The following is a 17,392-nucleotide window of genomic DNA, read 5'->3' as shown; positions in this document are numbered from 1 at the left end:
TAGCTTATTTACCTCCGAACCCATAATTCTGAAGATGACATTTTTCCAATGCAGAAAATAACCATCGATTTCATTACAGGTTAGTCAAAGTTAGAGCTGTGGCAACAATTAACAACTTCTGATACATAACATACAGAGTTCAGATATGTACTCTGAAGTTTCTGTACATATCCAGTGATCAAAGCAGATTAGCTAGATTTTTAGTGCTTCCTTATATTCCAACTGATACTCCAGTATTTCAACTACAAATGACCCATGGTTCCTCATTTTCTCTCTCCCTCCCTTCCTGAATTATGTTTGCTACTTTCCAATAAAGGACAGTTCTAAAAGTAAATTTTGCAAGATGAAAAGCATTATACCTATTTCTGTAGCAACCTCAAAGGTTTAAGATGTAGCAATAGATTCAGGAGATTTGTTAGCTTTTAGCCCAATTTATTTCCCCAGTTGTTTCTTCAAATTTCTTAATTCACCAGATCCTTGGTTCTCCAATAAACTTTTGGAATTTGTTTTGTGTTTGAAAACAAAACAATGTTCATGACTTTGCCATTTCCTTACTACCTTCAAAATGACCCGGGTGTACTTTCAATACTTTCATCCTTTATACTTGCCTAAAGAAGCTTTGACAATATGTTCGTGTTTCTTACCAGCTTATCCTCAATCTATTTCTCCTATTTGGGTTGTTGGTTGGGGAATAATACTGTACTTCAGGGCAGTGTACTCCCCTACTCTTCTTGAAAATATGCAGTGGAATCCTTTGCATCCACTTGAGATTTAAAACGTTAACCAAATGTTCACCAACAAAAGACACAATGAGCGCTAAGTGGAGTGCCAGCATAGAAAGTGATCAATTTTCTGAAGTACTAGAGAAGTTCAGTACTTCAGAATACATTTGAAAAGAAAAAAGACAAGTTAAAACTGTGTTCCCTCCCGTACCTTTCAGTTGTGAAATTTTCCAATTCTGATAGAAACATACACAGATCAATTTGTCTTTTGTCTTTATAAATGATAAGTAAGTTAACTATTTCCATTTATAGAAATAACAGCAACCTCAAATATAGATTTCCCAAAAATGCATCAAGAATGCTGCCTTAGCACAGAACACACTATACATGTATTTTCAACAGGATATCCTGCTACTGTTGTGGAAATACAATGACTCAACTTGCCTCAAGTCTTTTTTAATCTTCGTCCACAATGTACTGTAAATTTGATAATATTTGTTCTCAGATTCTTAACGCTCATTACACACCAAATTAGAGTTTAGGTGAGGTGTTAGCTCTGAGTTTCAGAAAGTTAATTATTCACTCACAAGGAACAACAAGAATTACTTTTAAAAGCAATCTGCTACAATTACAGCAGGAAGATTGATAGGAGTGCAAGTGTGCATAACTTGCTGATTACGTTTTAAAGATGTATTTGTACAGTACCTGAGACACCCATGGAATATTCCAAAAGGAACTTATAGCAATGTGTCGAGTTGTACCCAGTGCTGCTACCTAATTTTAGAACTAATGTTTTTGTATGTATTTTTTGAAGTAGAGAGATAAATTTGTACACAAAAATTTAAAGCAAAAAACCTTTAGATTCCTAGAAATTCAAACAGATGGTTGAAAAGACCTTTACTGTTATAAATCACTGCAACAGATGTAGAAGTGACCAGCACATTTGACTCACCAACAAAGTATATCTGGAATTATCCTTTGATTAGTTTCTTTTGCTTTCTGGAAAAAGTAAGTAAACTGCAGTGAAAAGATACAGACCCATGATAGAAGTGTAGCAAGTTCAATCACAGATTACAAGCGATTAGTAGACTTTTAACAGGAGGTTTAATAACATCACAAATCAGCTAAGAACAGCTCAAGGGTAATTGCTATGTTAGAGTGCTTAGTAACTAAAATATTTTGAAAGTTCAAAATCAATTAATTTAGGAACCAAACAACTTCTCTGATAACATTCCGAAATCATTACGTTCCCGAATGGTGGGCACACCTCAGCCAATGGAATAGGAACTAACCTTCAGGTACTGAATGTTTTATTTCCTTAGAACTCCAAGTTGCCAATTGTTTCTAAGTACTCAATAACACCACGTCAATTCTTGTGTATTTAAGTCCGCGTGCATCATTGGCAATTATTTGTGATATAAAGATGCAGAAGCTAAAACAAAAAGCATGAAATCTGATTTTTTTTGGTTCCTTTTCTCAGAGAGTTTCATTTGTAATTTTACGAATAGCAGATGTACAAATCTTATGTCTGTTCTATGAGGATTGAGAAAACTACATCGTATTCTCACCCAAGGAGATGCATACACTTTCCAGCAAAAAAAAGTAACTACAGTATTTTACAGGGAGAATGCCACTGTGTGGTAGAATTCTTTAACACATTCCTTCTCCTTGTATGCTACCTGATCGGCTGTGCTTTTCCAGCACCACACTTTTTGACTGATCTTTAGCATCTGCAGTCCTCACTTTCTCCCATAACTCTCAATTGGGTGAGTTTATTTAAATTCAAAGGACTGTAATTTAGCAACTTGTATACTATGCAAAATTTGCAATAATGTCAATTTCCAACATCAGGATCACAAACCAGATCAAACTTGAAGGTACGTTTGCTAGCATTTATAAGATCTGCTGAAAATAACATGATAATATTGAAAGCATGATATGACAGCCTAAATTTCCCCTCGTTTTATCAAGATATTATGGACTGAAGTATAGTTCTGCTTTCAATTACAGCCTTTTAACACCTCACCTACAGAAATTATAATACTATCAATTTAGACTTTTTAAAAAATAACCAAGAGCGATGGTATAACTATCAAAGTAAAATAAACCCTACAGTCTCCATCATTTCACCTCAACTTCCAGGCAACAGATGCCAAAATCAACTGTCCTATTAGCATCAGTCCCCAAATACCTATTACAGAAAAGAGCAAGAATCTCAAAACAGTGAGCAAATTTATCCACTGATCAATTCAGAAAAGGTAGTATGGAACCTATCAAAGTTCCCACAAAAGGTCAAGAAATGTATACATAAGCAACGTTGCCTCCTTTCATATTTCCTTCTCTTCCTGAAAAGAAGTTTTTGCAAGATGAGAACATGCACCTCAAAAACAAGAGTAATTTAATATTGCAATAGTTTTTTTAAACTTTATTAAGAAAACTTGTCAGATTTAACAATCAATTGTATAACCACAGTATCTTTTATCAGTGCATCAGCATGCTTCACCTATGCAGAGTTACTGTTCAATAAACAAACTGCATATGAAAGTCAATTATTGTTTCATCTATGTCTCTTCAAAAGCACTACAGTTCATACGAGAGAAAGGCAATATTTGGGATGCATATTGTTTAAAATGCACTATATTAATTCTTCTCAGTTTATGAATGTATTGTAAGCCATGGTTAGCCATATATGCAGGCACATTGCAAAAAAATCAATTAAACTGTCTTTTATAGTGCAAGCAGCAGGAATACATGTGTGGGAAGCTTGCAGATGACACAGCAGGTTTCAAAGCTGAAAATGTGTTGCTGGAAAAGCGCAGGTCAGGCAGCATCCAAGGAGCAGGAGAATCGACGTTTTGGGCATGAGCCCTTCTTCAGGAAGATCTCCAGCATCTGCAGTCCTCACTTTCTCCCAGCAGGTTTCAAACACAGCACTAATAATTGGCTAATCACCAGCCTGATTTTGTGATTGAATAACTAAAAACACTCAATTCCACCTGATCTGTTCCAGTTGATTCTTTGGAGTTTTGAAAAAAATTCTCCAGAACTGCTGTCACCACATCTCTCTATCATCGAATATTTAAGCCTTTGCTTCTCAAAATTTAATAGCCTCCTGGCTTTGCAGCCTTGCAGCTTAGAAAATGCTTTGCTAAATGTTCAGGACAAAGGAAACCATCAAGTGGTCTACTTATAGCTGCTCTTACCTGGTTCTGTTAAATGTTTTCACAATACAAACAAACATTCTAGTTTTTCCAAAGGATTCTTTAGCTTGCAGAGTCACCACTCCATTTACAAGCTACACTTCGACAATTATCTGAAAGCACAAGGTCTGTGCCCACTTTACTTTGATGGTACACAGCAGTCTCCCACTTTCTTCTCCGCTTATGAAAAGCTAATTTCTACACTTGCAAAACTCTGTTTTGCAGTGCAGTTTGAATGAACCGTGTCCCAAAAAAAACTAGAATTAAATTAGCCAAACTCATTTCACACAAGACTTTTAGTACAACTTCTTTATCACCAATCTGAACTGAATTTGAACCAAGAGCATGGTTTGAAATCAGCTGAAAGGACTGTGGCTAATTTAATGTAACACCGAGTTCTTGTTGTACTTGAAAGTATATAGAGTCCGGTAAACATTTAGCAACACAACAGATGAAAAAGTGTAGGTAGAACAGCCATCAATGTCTGAAGAGAAAACTAGTGCAGAAGTGCACAACTTAACAGGAGTAACAAGGGGAAAAACGATTTCTTCTATTCCAACATACTAGGAAATGATTTTAAAGCTGAATTCTGTGCAGACCACATAAGACAGTTCAGTAATTTAATGACAGCTCTTCATTGGGAAGGGGAGAAAAGGGAAAAGGCACCCATGATCACTTAAACATGAGTATATGGTTGAGATCTGCTGGCCCTGCAGGAAGATTGGTTCACAAACTCATAGGAGAAGATGAAACTATAAGGAACAGTGCACTTTTTCCTTTCACATCCAAATCTAGAGATTACAGCACAATCCAAATTGCATTGAGAATTAGATCTTCAAAGAATTCAGATGCGCTGTAAACTACACAAAAGAACAACTTTGGTCTTTCACCTTGGTTTCAATGCAAAGGTATATGTAAAGTCCTGAAATCACTTCCAGGTTTGAAAGATTTACATGGACAGCTTAAGTTCAGCACAGGTGATAACTTTCACAAAGCTATCGTGACTTTGCATTAAAGTTGAATAGAATATGGTTTCCCAGTTGGTCAATTATCTCCCACTTTCATGGGTTCAAGAGAAAAATATCCCCCAAGAGAACTGCACTGTCACTGTCTCTGCACAAAAATGTGCAAAGGTGCCATGACATCACTACTTTAATTGGCAATACATTTCCATTCCCTATTTCCACTTTGGCAGAAAAGCTCCATGGTGTAAACAGGAAAAAAATCTGCTCATTAGACCTAATTAACTATACTGTTACACCAGAATCCTGTGAGATAACTGACAATCTACCTGTTGGACAAACTTTGATACAAACGTAGTGCAAATGAATATCTGTAAATAATGACAATACTTCCAATTCTTTTAAAATTTTGTCTCCTCCTCAAAGACAGAGTTGTAGTTCCATAGGTACCAGCAACCTTTGAATATCACTGAACTGGCAAAACATGAAAATTAGAAGGCTCTGCAACCACAGGTGTATCATAACCAACCCCAAAACCTGACATTTACACACGTAACAATAAAGTTTGCATAGTGATAAGCAGCAAATTAGTAGTTCCTTTCACATTCCTCACACTACGAAATAAAAATGTTCCCCTATTTGGTATAGCCAATGTGTACGTTTGTCCACTGAAGCTAATAATCCAGGTTGCTTTGAATAACCCCCTGCCATACCAATTCTCACGATGATGTTCATTAATAAGCAGTGTAGTCCAAGTAATATGAGAACAGGAAAAGAATAGCATTGGTATAACAACTGTGCTATAGTTATTGTACCTCAGTCCTGTAATAACCAGACATTCTGGAGTTGAATACATCAGCAAAAACACTTTGTAACGTTGTCCTTTTCCTACAATTACAACTTCAACTGAATCATTAAAATGAAGCACATCAAATAATCCTCTGTAGAAAAATCAGCATTGAACTCACCTGTCACATCGTACCATTTGGCTCCATTTGTAATCCCATTGTCAAATGTTTCTCCAGGAGGGTCAATGGGGCAATTTGGCTTGCCAGTTTTCATCACTGGATGCTTGGAAGAATAACTTCTTGCTAGGTATTTAAAAACCTCATCATCAGGGCTCTTACTGTAGTATCCCCCCGACTCATGAGTTTCAGAATCGTCATAAGGATAACTGGCAACGACAGACCCACCATGGAGATTCCCAGAAGCCACAAACTTGTTTTCTATAGGAATGAAAAATTATAAAACAACATTTTAAAGAAATAAAAGCACCTTGAAGTAATTGCACTGCATGCCAGGGAGCTCAAAACAAGATGGTTAATTTTAGTGACTTTACTGCTGGACAACATCTTTACCAGATAGCATATTAGTGGGTAAAATGTATTTGCTGTTTGCCATGTATGTTTTCTCCCCTGGATTTCATGTTTTTTCTCCCTTTTTCACAACAATCCACTGAAATGTTTACTTCAAGTATTTTTCTAATATCTTGAAACCATCGTGTACCTCCTATTTAAGGTACACCAGTCATGTAGTGCTTCATCCTGGACATCCAAACTTGCACAGTCATGTTGATTCAGTAGGAGCCAGACACTCATACCCAAAGTAAATAGCAATAAAAAAGTGTTCTCTTCACAAGTTAGTTATCAGTATGATCTAATCTTCATTCAACCTCTTGAAATATCTTTTGCAGTTTTGTTAACTCTTTTACAATCTGAATACCACAGGGTTGAAGATATACTAGATTTCATTTTGACTACAATTAAATTTAGAATATTTCCACAATTTACTAAAAGCATACAAGTATGTTTTATGAAATTTTAGACAGAGGAGGCGCCATTTTGGATTTGGTGCTTGGCAACGAGCCAGGACAGGTGTCAGATCTCACAGTGGGAGAGCACTTTGGTGACAGCGATCACAATTGCCTCACATTTAGCATAGCCTTGGAGAGTGAAAGGAGCAGTTACCAAAGGAAGATATTTAGTTAGGGAAAAGGAAATTATGACGCTATCAGACAGGAGTTGGGAAATACAGACTGGGGGCAATTGTTCCACAGGAAGGGCACAGCAGATATGTGGAGACTATTTAAGGAGCAGTTCTGGCGAGTGATACAGGAATCTGTTCCTCTGAGAGGGGTAAGAAGGGATAAGATTAAGGAACCTTGGATGACGAGAACAGAGGAACTTCTCATCAAAAGGAAGGCAGCAGCTTACATGAGGTGGAGGTAGCAAGGATCTAGCATAGCTTCAGAGGATTACAAGCTGGCGAGAAAGGAACTCAGTGGGGTCCCGCAGGGCTTTGCTCTTTGTAGTTTTTATAAATGACTTGGATGAGGTGGTTAGGGGATGCGTTAGTAAACTTGCAGATGACACAAAGGTTGGAGGTGTCGTCGATAGTATAGAGGGCAACTGCAGGCTGCTGCAAGACAGACAGGATACAGAGGTGGGCTGAGAAATGGCAGATGGAGTTCAACCTGGATAATTGTGAAGTGATGCATTTTGGAAGGTCAAGCTTGAATACTGAATATAGGATTAAAGACAGGATTCTTGGAGGAACAGAGGGATCTGGGTGTGCGAGTACATAGATCCCTCAAAGTTGCCATCCAAGTGGATAGGGTTGTTAAGAAAGCATATGGCATGGGGATCGAGGTTAAGAGCCTTGAATTTTTGCTACAGCTATACAAGTCCCTGATGAGACCACACTTGGGAATATTTTGCCCAGTTCTGGTTGCCCGACTACAGGAAAGATAGAGGGGCTTTGGAGAGGGTGCAAAGATGGTTTACCAGGATGCTGCCTGGACTGGAGGACTTGCCTTATGAAGAACGGTTGAATAAGCTCAGACTTTTCTCTCTAGAGAGAAGGACGAAGAGAGGAGACCTGATCGAGCTATACAAGATAATGAGTGGAATTGATAGAGCCAATAACTAGAGACTTTTCCCCAGGCAGGATTGACTGTTACAAGGAGTCATAGTTTGAAGATATTAGGAGAAAGGTATAAAGGAGACGTCAGAGGTATGTTCTTTATGCACAGAGTTGTGAATGCATGAAATGTGTTGCCAGCTGTGGTGGTGAAAGTAGAGTCATTGGGGACATTTAAGTGATTGCTGGACATGCACATGGATAGCAGTGAGTTGAGGGGTGCGTAGATTAAGTTACTATATTTTACATTAGGATTAACTTCGGCACAACACTGCGGGCCAAAGAGCCTGTTCTGTGTTGTACTTTTCCATGTTCTATGTAGAACCTAGTCTAGGTAGTGAGGATTTGGTTCTTCAAGTCCATTGAGACATGCAGACCTCCAGAATATAATCACTCTATAACTAGTGGCACGCTTTCACCAATGTTCCTCTCAGAGTTGACTGTTCAAGCAATCCATAGCAACCTTCAAACTGTCCAAAACTCCATGGCCATCCTGTGCATACATGCATACTTTTTGTCAAGCTCCACTGGCTTCCTGTGCCATAGATAAGAGACTTCAAAAAAACTTTAAGGAATTGTAGATAAATATGCCTACAACTCCATCTGCACTTTTTCTTCTATATTACTTATGCTGCAGGAGACTAATTTGCTGATCCTTACACTATCATGTCCTCTGGAGTTGTCTCCAAAACCTGCTTACTTTATACTATTAATACCCTGTTCCTTGATTCCTAAAGACTCAGGGAAAAAAACCTTCAATATCTGGAGTAACACAGTAATGATGAAAGACTACTGCACAAAAACAAAGTAAAATGGACATTCACAATGCAGCACATTATAAAAGCTCAAATCCTTTTGTGTATATACCTGATGTACTATTACATTTTGTTGATACTGTAGAAGAAATTCATGAGCACCTTAAGTGGCATTACTTAACTGGGACACAAAAACAAGTCAACAACTAAAGTTTTGGAATACTCCATGTACTCTTCACAAAAGATGGACACAGCATCGGCTTGAATGTGCTTGTTAAAGGGTAATATCAATGACTGGAGCAAAGTTTATATTCACCTAATTTCACTTTACCAAATTATATACTCTGCATATAAAAGGGCTTACATCAAGTTGCTAGAGCTTTTCTCATCACTGTTACTCATTCAAAATCCTACTTTTGTCTCCTTGTGATAATAATTTGAGGAAAAAATGAGGTCTGCAGATGCTGGAGATCACAGCTGCAAATGTGTTGCTGGTCAAAGCACAGCAGGTTAGGCAGCATCTCAGGAATAGAGAATTCGACGTTTCGAGCATAAGCCCTTCATCAGGAATAAGAGAGAGAGAGCCAAGCTGGCTGAGATAAAAGGTAGGGAGGAGGGACTAGGGGGAGGGGCGATGGAGGTGGGATAGGTGGAAGGAGGTCAAGGTGAGGGTGATAGGCCGGAGTGGGGTGGGGGCGGAGAGGTCAGGAAGAGGATTGCAGGTTAGGAGGGCGGTGCTGAGTTGAGGGAACCGACTGAGACAAGGTGGGGGGAGGGGAAATGAGGAAGCTGGAGAAATCTGAATTCATACCTTGTGGTTGGAGGGTTCCCAGGCGGAAGATGAGGCGCTCCTCCTCCAGCCGTCGTGTAGTTGTGTTCTGCCGGTGGAGGAGTCCAAGGACCTGCATGTCCTCGGTGGAGTGGGAGGGGGAGTTAAAGTGTTGAGCCACGGGGTGATTGGGTTGGTTGGTTCGGGCGGCCCAGAGGTGTTCTCTGAAGCGTTCCGCAAGTAAGCGGCCTGTCTCACCAATATAGAGGAGGCCACATCGGGTGCAGCGGATGCAATAGATGATGTGTGTGGAGGTACAGGTGAACTTGTGGCGGATATGGAAGGATCCCTTGGGGCCTTGGAGGGAAGTGAGTGTGGAGGTGTGGGCGCAAGTTTTACATTTCCTGCGGTTGCAGGGGAAGGTGCCGGGGGTGGAGGTTGGGTTGGTGGGGGGTGTGGATCTGACAAGGGAGTCACGAAGGGAGTGGTCCTTGCGGAACGCTGATAGGGGAGGGGAGGGAAATATATCCTTGGTGGTGGGGTCCGTTTGGAGGTGGCGGAAATGGCGGCGGATAATACGTTGTATGCGCAGGTTGGTGGGGTGGTAGGTGAGAACCAGTGGGGTTCTGTCTTGGTGGCGGTTGGAGGAGCGGGGCTCAAGGGCGGAGGAGCGGGAAGTGGAGGAGATGCGGTGGAGGGCATCGTCGATCACGTCTGGGGGGAATCTGCGGTCCTTGAAGAAGGAGGCCATCTGGGTTGTGCGGTGTTGGAATTGGTCCTCCTGGGAGCAGATGCGGCGGAGACGAAGGAATTGGGAATATGGGATGGCGTTTTTACAGGGGGCAGGGTGGGAGGAGGTGTAGTCCAGGTAGCTGTGGGAGTCAGTCGGTTTATAATAGATGTCTGTGTTGAGTCGGTCGCCCGAGATAGAAATGGAAAGGTCTAGGAAGGGGAGGGAGGAGTCTGAGACAGTCCAGGTGAATTTCAGGTCGGGATGGAAGGTGTTAGTAAAGTTGATGAACTGTTCAACCTCCTCGTGGGAGCACGAGGCAGCGCCGATACAGTCATCGATGTAGCGGAGGAAAAGGTGGGGGGTGGTGCCAGTGTAGTTGCGGAAGATGGACTGTTCCACATATCCTACGAAGAGGCAGGCATAGCTGGGGCCCATGCGGGTGCCCATGGCAACTCCTTTAGTTTGGAGGAAGTGGGAGGATTGAAAAGAGAAGTTATTCAGGGTGAGGACCAGTTCAGTCAGTCGAAGGAGGGTGTCAGTGGAAGGGTACTGGTTAGTGCGGCGGGAAAGGAAGAAGCGGAGGGCTTTGAGTCCTTCGTGATGGGGGATGGAGGTGTCCTTCGTGATGGGGGATGGAGGTGTCCTTCGTGATGGGGGATGGAGGTGACCCGGCCGACCCATTGTCTCAGCCTGCTCCTGCCCCACCGAACTCATCTCCCAATACCTCGACACGGTCCTGACCCCTTTAGTCCAAGAACTCCCCACCTACGTTCGGGACACCACCCACGCCCTCCACCTCCTCCAGGATTTTCGCTTCCCCGGTCCCCAACGCCTTAATTTCACTATGGACATCCAGTCCTTGTACACCTCCATCCCCCATCACGAAGGACTCAAAGCCCTCCGCTTCTTCCTTTCCCGCCGCACTAACCAGTACCCTTCCACTGACACCCTCCTTCGACTGACTGAACTGGTCCTCACCCTGAATAACTTCTCTTTTCAATCCTCCCACTTCCTCCAAACTAAAGGAGTTGCCATGGGCACCCGCATGGGCCCCAGCTATGCCTGCCTCTTCGTAGGATATGTGGAACAGTCCATCTTCCGCAACTACACTGGCACCACCCCCCACCTTTTCCTCCGCTACATCGATGACTGTATCGGCGCTGCCTCGTGCTCCCACGAGGAGGTTGAACAGTTCATCAACTTTACTAACACCTTCCATCCCGACCTGAAATTCACCTGGACTGTCTCAGACTCCTCCCTCCCCTTCCTAGACCTTTCCATTTCTATCTCGGGCGACCGACTCAACACAGACATCTATTATAAACCGACTGACTCCCACAGCTACCTGGACTACACCTCCTCCCACCCTGCCCCCTGTAAAAACGCCATCCCATATTCCCAATTCCTTCGTCTCCGCCGCATCTGCTCCCAGGAGGACCAATTCCAACACCGCACAACCCAGATGGCCTCCTTCTTCAAGGACCGCAGATTCCCCCCAGACGTGATCGACGATGCCCTCCACCGCATCTCCTCCACTTCCCGCTCCTCCGCCCTTGAGCCCCGCTCCTCCAACCGCCACCAAGACAGAACCCCACTGGTTCTCACCTACCACCCCACCAACCTGCGCATACAACGTATTATCCGCCGCCATTTCCGCCACCTCCAAACGGACCCCACCACCAAGGATATATTTCCCTCCCCTCCCCTATCAGCGTTCCGCAAGGACCACTCCCTTCGTGACTCCCTTGTCAGATCCACACCCCCCACCAACCCAACCTCCACCCCCGGCACCTTCCCCTGCAACCGCAGGAAATGTAAAACTTGCGCCCACACCTCCACACTCACTTCCCTCCAAGGCCCCAAGGGATCCTTCCATATCCGCCACAAGTTCACCTGTACCTCCACACACATCATCTATTGCATCCGCTGCACCCGATGTGGCCTCCTCTATATTGGTGAGACAGGCCGCTTACTTGCGGAACGCTTCAGAGAACACCTCTGGGCCGCCCGAACCAACCAACCCAATCACCCCGTGGCTCAACACTTTAACTCCCCCTCCCACTCCACCGAGGACATGCAGGTCCTTGGACTCCTCCACCGGCAGAACACAACTACACGACGGCTGGAGGAGGAGCGCCTCATCTTCCGCCTGGGAACCCTCCAACCACAAGGTATGAATTCAGATTTCTCCAGCTTCCTCATTTCCCCTCCCCCCACCGTGTCTCAGTCGGTTCCCTCAACTCAGCACCGCCCTCCTAACCTGCAATCCTCTTCCTGACCTCTCCGCCCCCACCCCACTCCGGCCTATCACCCTCACCTTGACCTCCTTCCACCTATCCCACCTCCATCGCCCCTCCCCCTAGTCCCTCCTCCCTACCTTTTATCTCAGCCAGCTTGGCTCTCTCTCTCTTATTCCTGATGAAGGGCTTATGCTCGAAACGTCGAATTCTCTATTCCTGAGATGCTGCCTAACCTGCTGTGCTTTGACCAGCAACACATTTGCAGCATAATAATTTGAGGACTGAGTATTTTACACTGCATTCTGACATAAATAGAGATAGAATAACCCATTCAAAATCTAGATCAACAAAAAACCATCAGCACACAAATGATAAGATGATGCAAAACTAGAAAAGCAGAGAGAATATAGACAAGCCACATTATAAAGTGCTGCCAGAAGACTTTGAAAAGGGCTACACCTTATGACCTAATTTGTCTCATCAGCATTACTTTTCTATAAAATTGTGAAGTTTTTTTTTTAAAGAATTCAAAAGGATGTGGGTGTTGTGGGTAAACATTAGAGCTACATGTAGGTCAGACCAGGGAATTTCTTTCCTTAATGGACATTAGCGAACCAAAGGGCTTTTGCCCCCCCAACAATCAACAATTGTTTCAGTCGTCATTAGACTTTTAATTCAGATGGTTTTTGAATTAAAACTCTACCATCTGCCTTGGTGGGATTCAACGTTGGGACTACAGATTAGTATAGTGATAATGCCACTACGCCTTCATGTTTGCACACCTTCCACCCTCCCATATACTTGAACATTACACTGAATGTGGAAGCTTCAAAGAGTGGCAAACCACTAGTATGTAACTAGGTTGGATGTTTGTCCCATTCAGAGAAATCTAATCTGTTGCTTGTAACCTTCAACATTATTATACATTGGCTTGATGTCAAATTTCTGAGAAGTGTCTCAAACAAATAAAGCAGTCTCTAGAGATGAAGTTGCTACAGTGACCTCAGATTTAACGAGTGACAGCTTCAAATACATGTTTTATATAACATAACTAACAGGATACAGGATGAGGCAGAAAGCCTTTATCCCCACAATTACTAAATTGGAGTGAACAGGAACAGCTGGACAGGTGGTAAGGAGAAAGTGTACCTCAATACTTAAAGGATTAGAGTGAGGAGACACAGAATATAGTATACCTGATGAAGGACATTTTGCCCAAAACGTCGATTTTCCTGCTCCTCGGATGCTGCCTGACCTGCTGTGCTTTTCCAGCACCACTCTAACCTAGACTCTGGTTTCCAGAATCTGCAGTCCTCATTTTGTCTACATTTATCAAGCTGTCACTCCCTCAGTCTAGAGTTACAGAATGGGACAGGGGAAAGAATTTACCACCACGGCAGGAGTCAAGAGTGTGTTGCTGGAAAAGCACAGCAGGTCAGGCTGCATCCGAGGAGCTGACCCCCATGATTCCAGGAGCGTGTGGGGGAGGCAGGGGCAGTGTGTGAGGGGTAAGAGCTGACCCTCACAATGAAAGGACTGGGGAAAGAGGGGGGGTACGAGTTGGTTCCTACATTTAGAGAATGGGGATGGGGGATAAGGAGATGGGAAGGGAGGATATGGGGGGGGGGAGAAAAGGAGACGGGGAGGGAGGATATGGGGGGAAAGGAGACGGGGAGGGAGGATATGGGGGAGGAAAGGAGACGGGGAGGGAGGATATGGGGGGAAAGGAGACGGGGAGGGAGGATATGGGGGAGGAAAGGAGACGGGGAGGGAGGATATGGGGGAGGAAAGGAGACGGGGAGGGAGGATATGGGGGAGGAAAGGAGACGGGGAGGGAGGATATGGGGGAGGAAAGGAGACGGGGAGGGAGGATATGGGGGAGGAAAGGAGACGGGGAGGGAGGATATGGGGGAGGAAAGGAGACGGGGAGGGAGGATATGGGGGAGGAAAGGAGACGGGGAGGGAGGATATGGGGGAGGAAAGGAGACGGGAGGGAGGATATGGGGGAGGAAAGGAGACGGGGAGGGAGGATATGGGGGAGGAAAGGAGACGGGGAGGGAGGATATGGGGGGGGGAGGGGGAGGGAGGATATGGGGGGGGGGAAAGGAGACGGGGAGGGAGGATATGGGGGGGGGGGAAAGGAGACGGGGAGGGAGGATATGGGGGGGGGGGAAAGGAGACGGGGAGGGAGGATATGGGGGGGGGAAAGAGACGGGGAGGGAGGATATGGGGGGGGGAAAGGAGACGGGGAGGGAGGATATGGGGGGGGGGAAAGGAGACGGGGAGGGAGGATATGGGGGGGGGGAAAGGAGACGGGGAGGGAGGATATGGGGGAAAAGAGCTGAGGGGAAGAGAGGGGAGCCGTGGATAGCCCCACACACACACCCACCTTTAATCCACTTCTCCATCGCGACAACTTCGGGCACATCCTCCTCGTCCACGTCCACCGCCGCGAACTGATCCCAGAAGCTCCGGTTGAGGTCCCGGTTCCTGGCGTTGTTCCTGCCGCCGTGCTCGCCGGTGCAGTCGCCCTCCACCGACTTCTCGAAGCCGTCGGGGTTCATGCTGGGCATGATGTAGATGTCGGTGGCGTTGACCAGCCGCTCGACCCGCTCGTCCTGGCGGTATCCCTCGAGCAGGTACTGGATCAGGTAGACCAGCACCTGGCGGGACACCGTCTCGTCGCCGTGCATGTTGCCCACGTACTTGAACTTGGGCTTGCCCGGGCTGTCCAGGCCCGGAGTGCTCGAGACCTCCATGACCCAGAGGGAACGGTTCTCGACGCTCTGGCCGATGCTGAAGAGCCTGGCCCGGGAGCCGTGAGCGGCCGCCAGCTCCTTCAGCAGCTCGCTCAGGCTCTCGTAGTTGTAGTAACGGGACGTGTCAATGGCGACCGGAGCCGGCTCTCCGCCAGCCGGCGAGAGGACGCAAAGCGCGGCCAAAACGCCGAGGCAAGCCAGGCACGAAGCCCCCTCGAAACGCCGCCACAGGTCGCTCGCCATCTTCTCGAACCGTCGCCTGAAGCGAAGGAACTGGCCCCGCCCCTGCCGGCCACAACCTACCGCGGCTGGCCTGACTGACATCTCATCTGACCAATCGGCTCCCCGATCCCCGCTGGGATCCCATTCTCGTTGGACAGGAGCCCACGCTGCCCCCAGCAGGGCGGGGCCGCACCGCCTTGCGTCATGTTTGGCTGCACCCGCATACGTCCGTCGTTGACGTCAGTGTTTCCCCGCCCCTGCCTCTCCACAAGGTGTTCCCCTCCCTCTCAGACAGGTGTTTTGGATACACCTGGGTATTGGAGGTCTCAGCTGGAGACTGGATTTCATTCATCACCCAGGGTTTGGACCCCAGCATGGTTTCTTTCAACATCTTATGGTTCTTATTGCCAAGGGAGGAGGTGGAAGCCAATTCCGTCTGTCAATGGATTACAGGATTAAGTTAGAGCTGGAAGCCAATTCCATCTGTCATTGGATTACAGGATTAAATTAAGTACCTGGTAAAACCTCAGATGAGCCAAATATGTGTTCCGAAATCCAGCTCATCAACACACAAGGACCCATGAAACCCATGACTAATGTATGTGGAATTCCCTAGTTGGATAATCATACTCATTTGGGAGAGAGTGAGGACTACAGATGATGAAAATCATAGTCAAATAGTGTGATGCTGGCAGCATCAGGCAGAATGTGAGGAGCTGGGGAGTTGGTGCTTTGGGCATAAGCCCTTCATCAGCAATATGTTGGGGGTGTCTAAGAGGGCTGAGAGATAAATGGGAGGTGGGTGGGACTGGAGGGCAAAGTAACTTAGAAGGCGATAGGTAGATGAAGGTGGAGGGTGATGGTGATAGGTCAGAGCGGAGGGTGGAGTGGAGAAGTGGGAAGGAAGATGGACAGATAGGACAGTTCAAGAGGGCAGTGCTGAGTTGGAGGGTTGAATAAGGTGGGGGGAGGGGAGGTGAGAAAACTAGTGAGATCGACATTGATGCTGTGTGGTTGGAAGGTCCCAAGGCAAAAGATGAGGTGTTCCTCCTCCGTGTGTCGGGTGGCTTGGATTTGGCAGTGGAGGAGGCCCAGGACTTGCATGTCCTTGGCGGAGGGGAGGGGGAGTTAAAGTGGTCGGCCAGAGGGTGGTAGGGTTTTTGGGTGTGAGTGTCCCGGCGATGGTCTCTGAACCATTCCACTAGTTAGCATCCTGTCTCCTCAATGTAGAGGAGACCACTTCAGGAGCAATGGACACAGTAGATGAGGTGGTTGGATGTGCAAACATACACATTTGCCGGTGATTACCAGCAAAAATGTTTGATAGATGATTATGAGAGATATTGTACTGTTGGGTAATAAAAATTCTAGCTGACAGGCAACCATATGTTTTATTTCTGCCAGATGTTGTCAATGTCAAAACACCTCTGTCTAAAGAACTGCATCATTTGGATCAAATTATTAGTTGACGTGACTGAGAGTATTGAGTTTATGTTTCTGTGCAAAGTTCAGTATGTGTTTTAGATTTGTTGAAGGAAAGGGGTTTTGAAAGGTAGGATAATCATAAGGAACCATAGCCATCTCTCTGCATTACAGAGTGGCAAATGGTTATATAAGCTTGAAGGGAACCACTCTGCATCTAGGGCAAAGCAAGGAGGCAGCCTTCCATGAACTAGCACAATTGGCACAAGAAATGAATCCATAACATTAATGTCATTCTGCACCACACTTGCCATCGAGCCAACTTAATGAATCAATCCCTGTGAAAGAGTTTATGTTGTAATAATTAAGTGCTGGGTATTGACAAACAACACAAATGTCAGAAAATATGTTCTTCACGACAATATCATACTATAGCCTTATAATTTCTATTTGAATTTTCTCTGCTGTCTCATGTACAACAATAGAAAATGGCTTACTGAATATTGTTAACTCTCCTTCACAGTTCCTGAAGCTAGAGAACCGTTCGTCTAATTTCTTTCTTGCAGATTTCTCAAGTACTGTGACATTGTGTCATATAGAAATTTCAAGACCGGATTTCATGCATCTATAGGAATGTTGTTTCTTCGATAGCTGTAGCTTCATCTTCAATGCTCAAATATTGTCATAGT

General features: G+C 45.0%; 1 protein-coding gene across 2 annotated transcripts in view; it reads right to left on the bottom strand.

Moving 5' to 3' along the window:
• Nucleotides 1-15,327, bottom strand: part of cpda (carboxypeptidase D, a) — a 64,325-nt gene extending 48,998 nt beyond the window's left edge. For both annotated transcript variants that reach the window (XM_060848442.1, XM_060848443.1), the window contains exons 1-2: nt 14,690-15,327; nt 5,853-6,110 (exon numbers count right to left, since the gene is read on the bottom strand). In XM_060848442.1, the coding sequence (XP_060704425.1) occupies nt 5,853-6,110; nt 14,690-15,302 (871 nt within the window). In that variant the 5' untranslated portion in view covers nt 15,303-15,327. The remainder of the gene's footprint in view (nt 1-5,852; nt 6,111-14,689) is intronic.
• Between the last annotated feature and the right edge of the window lie 2,065 nt (nt 15,328-17,392).

The sequence above is a fragment of the Hemiscyllium ocellatum genome, chromosome 31 (genome assembly GCF_020745735.1).
Source record: "Hemiscyllium ocellatum isolate sHemOce1 chromosome 31, sHemOce1.pat.X.cur, whole genome shotgun sequence".
In the NCBI taxonomy this organism is placed as follows: Eukaryota; Metazoa; Chordata; class Chondrichthyes; order Orectolobiformes; family Hemiscylliidae; genus Hemiscyllium; species Hemiscyllium ocellatum.
This window is presented reverse-complemented; position numbering and strand designations above follow the sequence as displayed.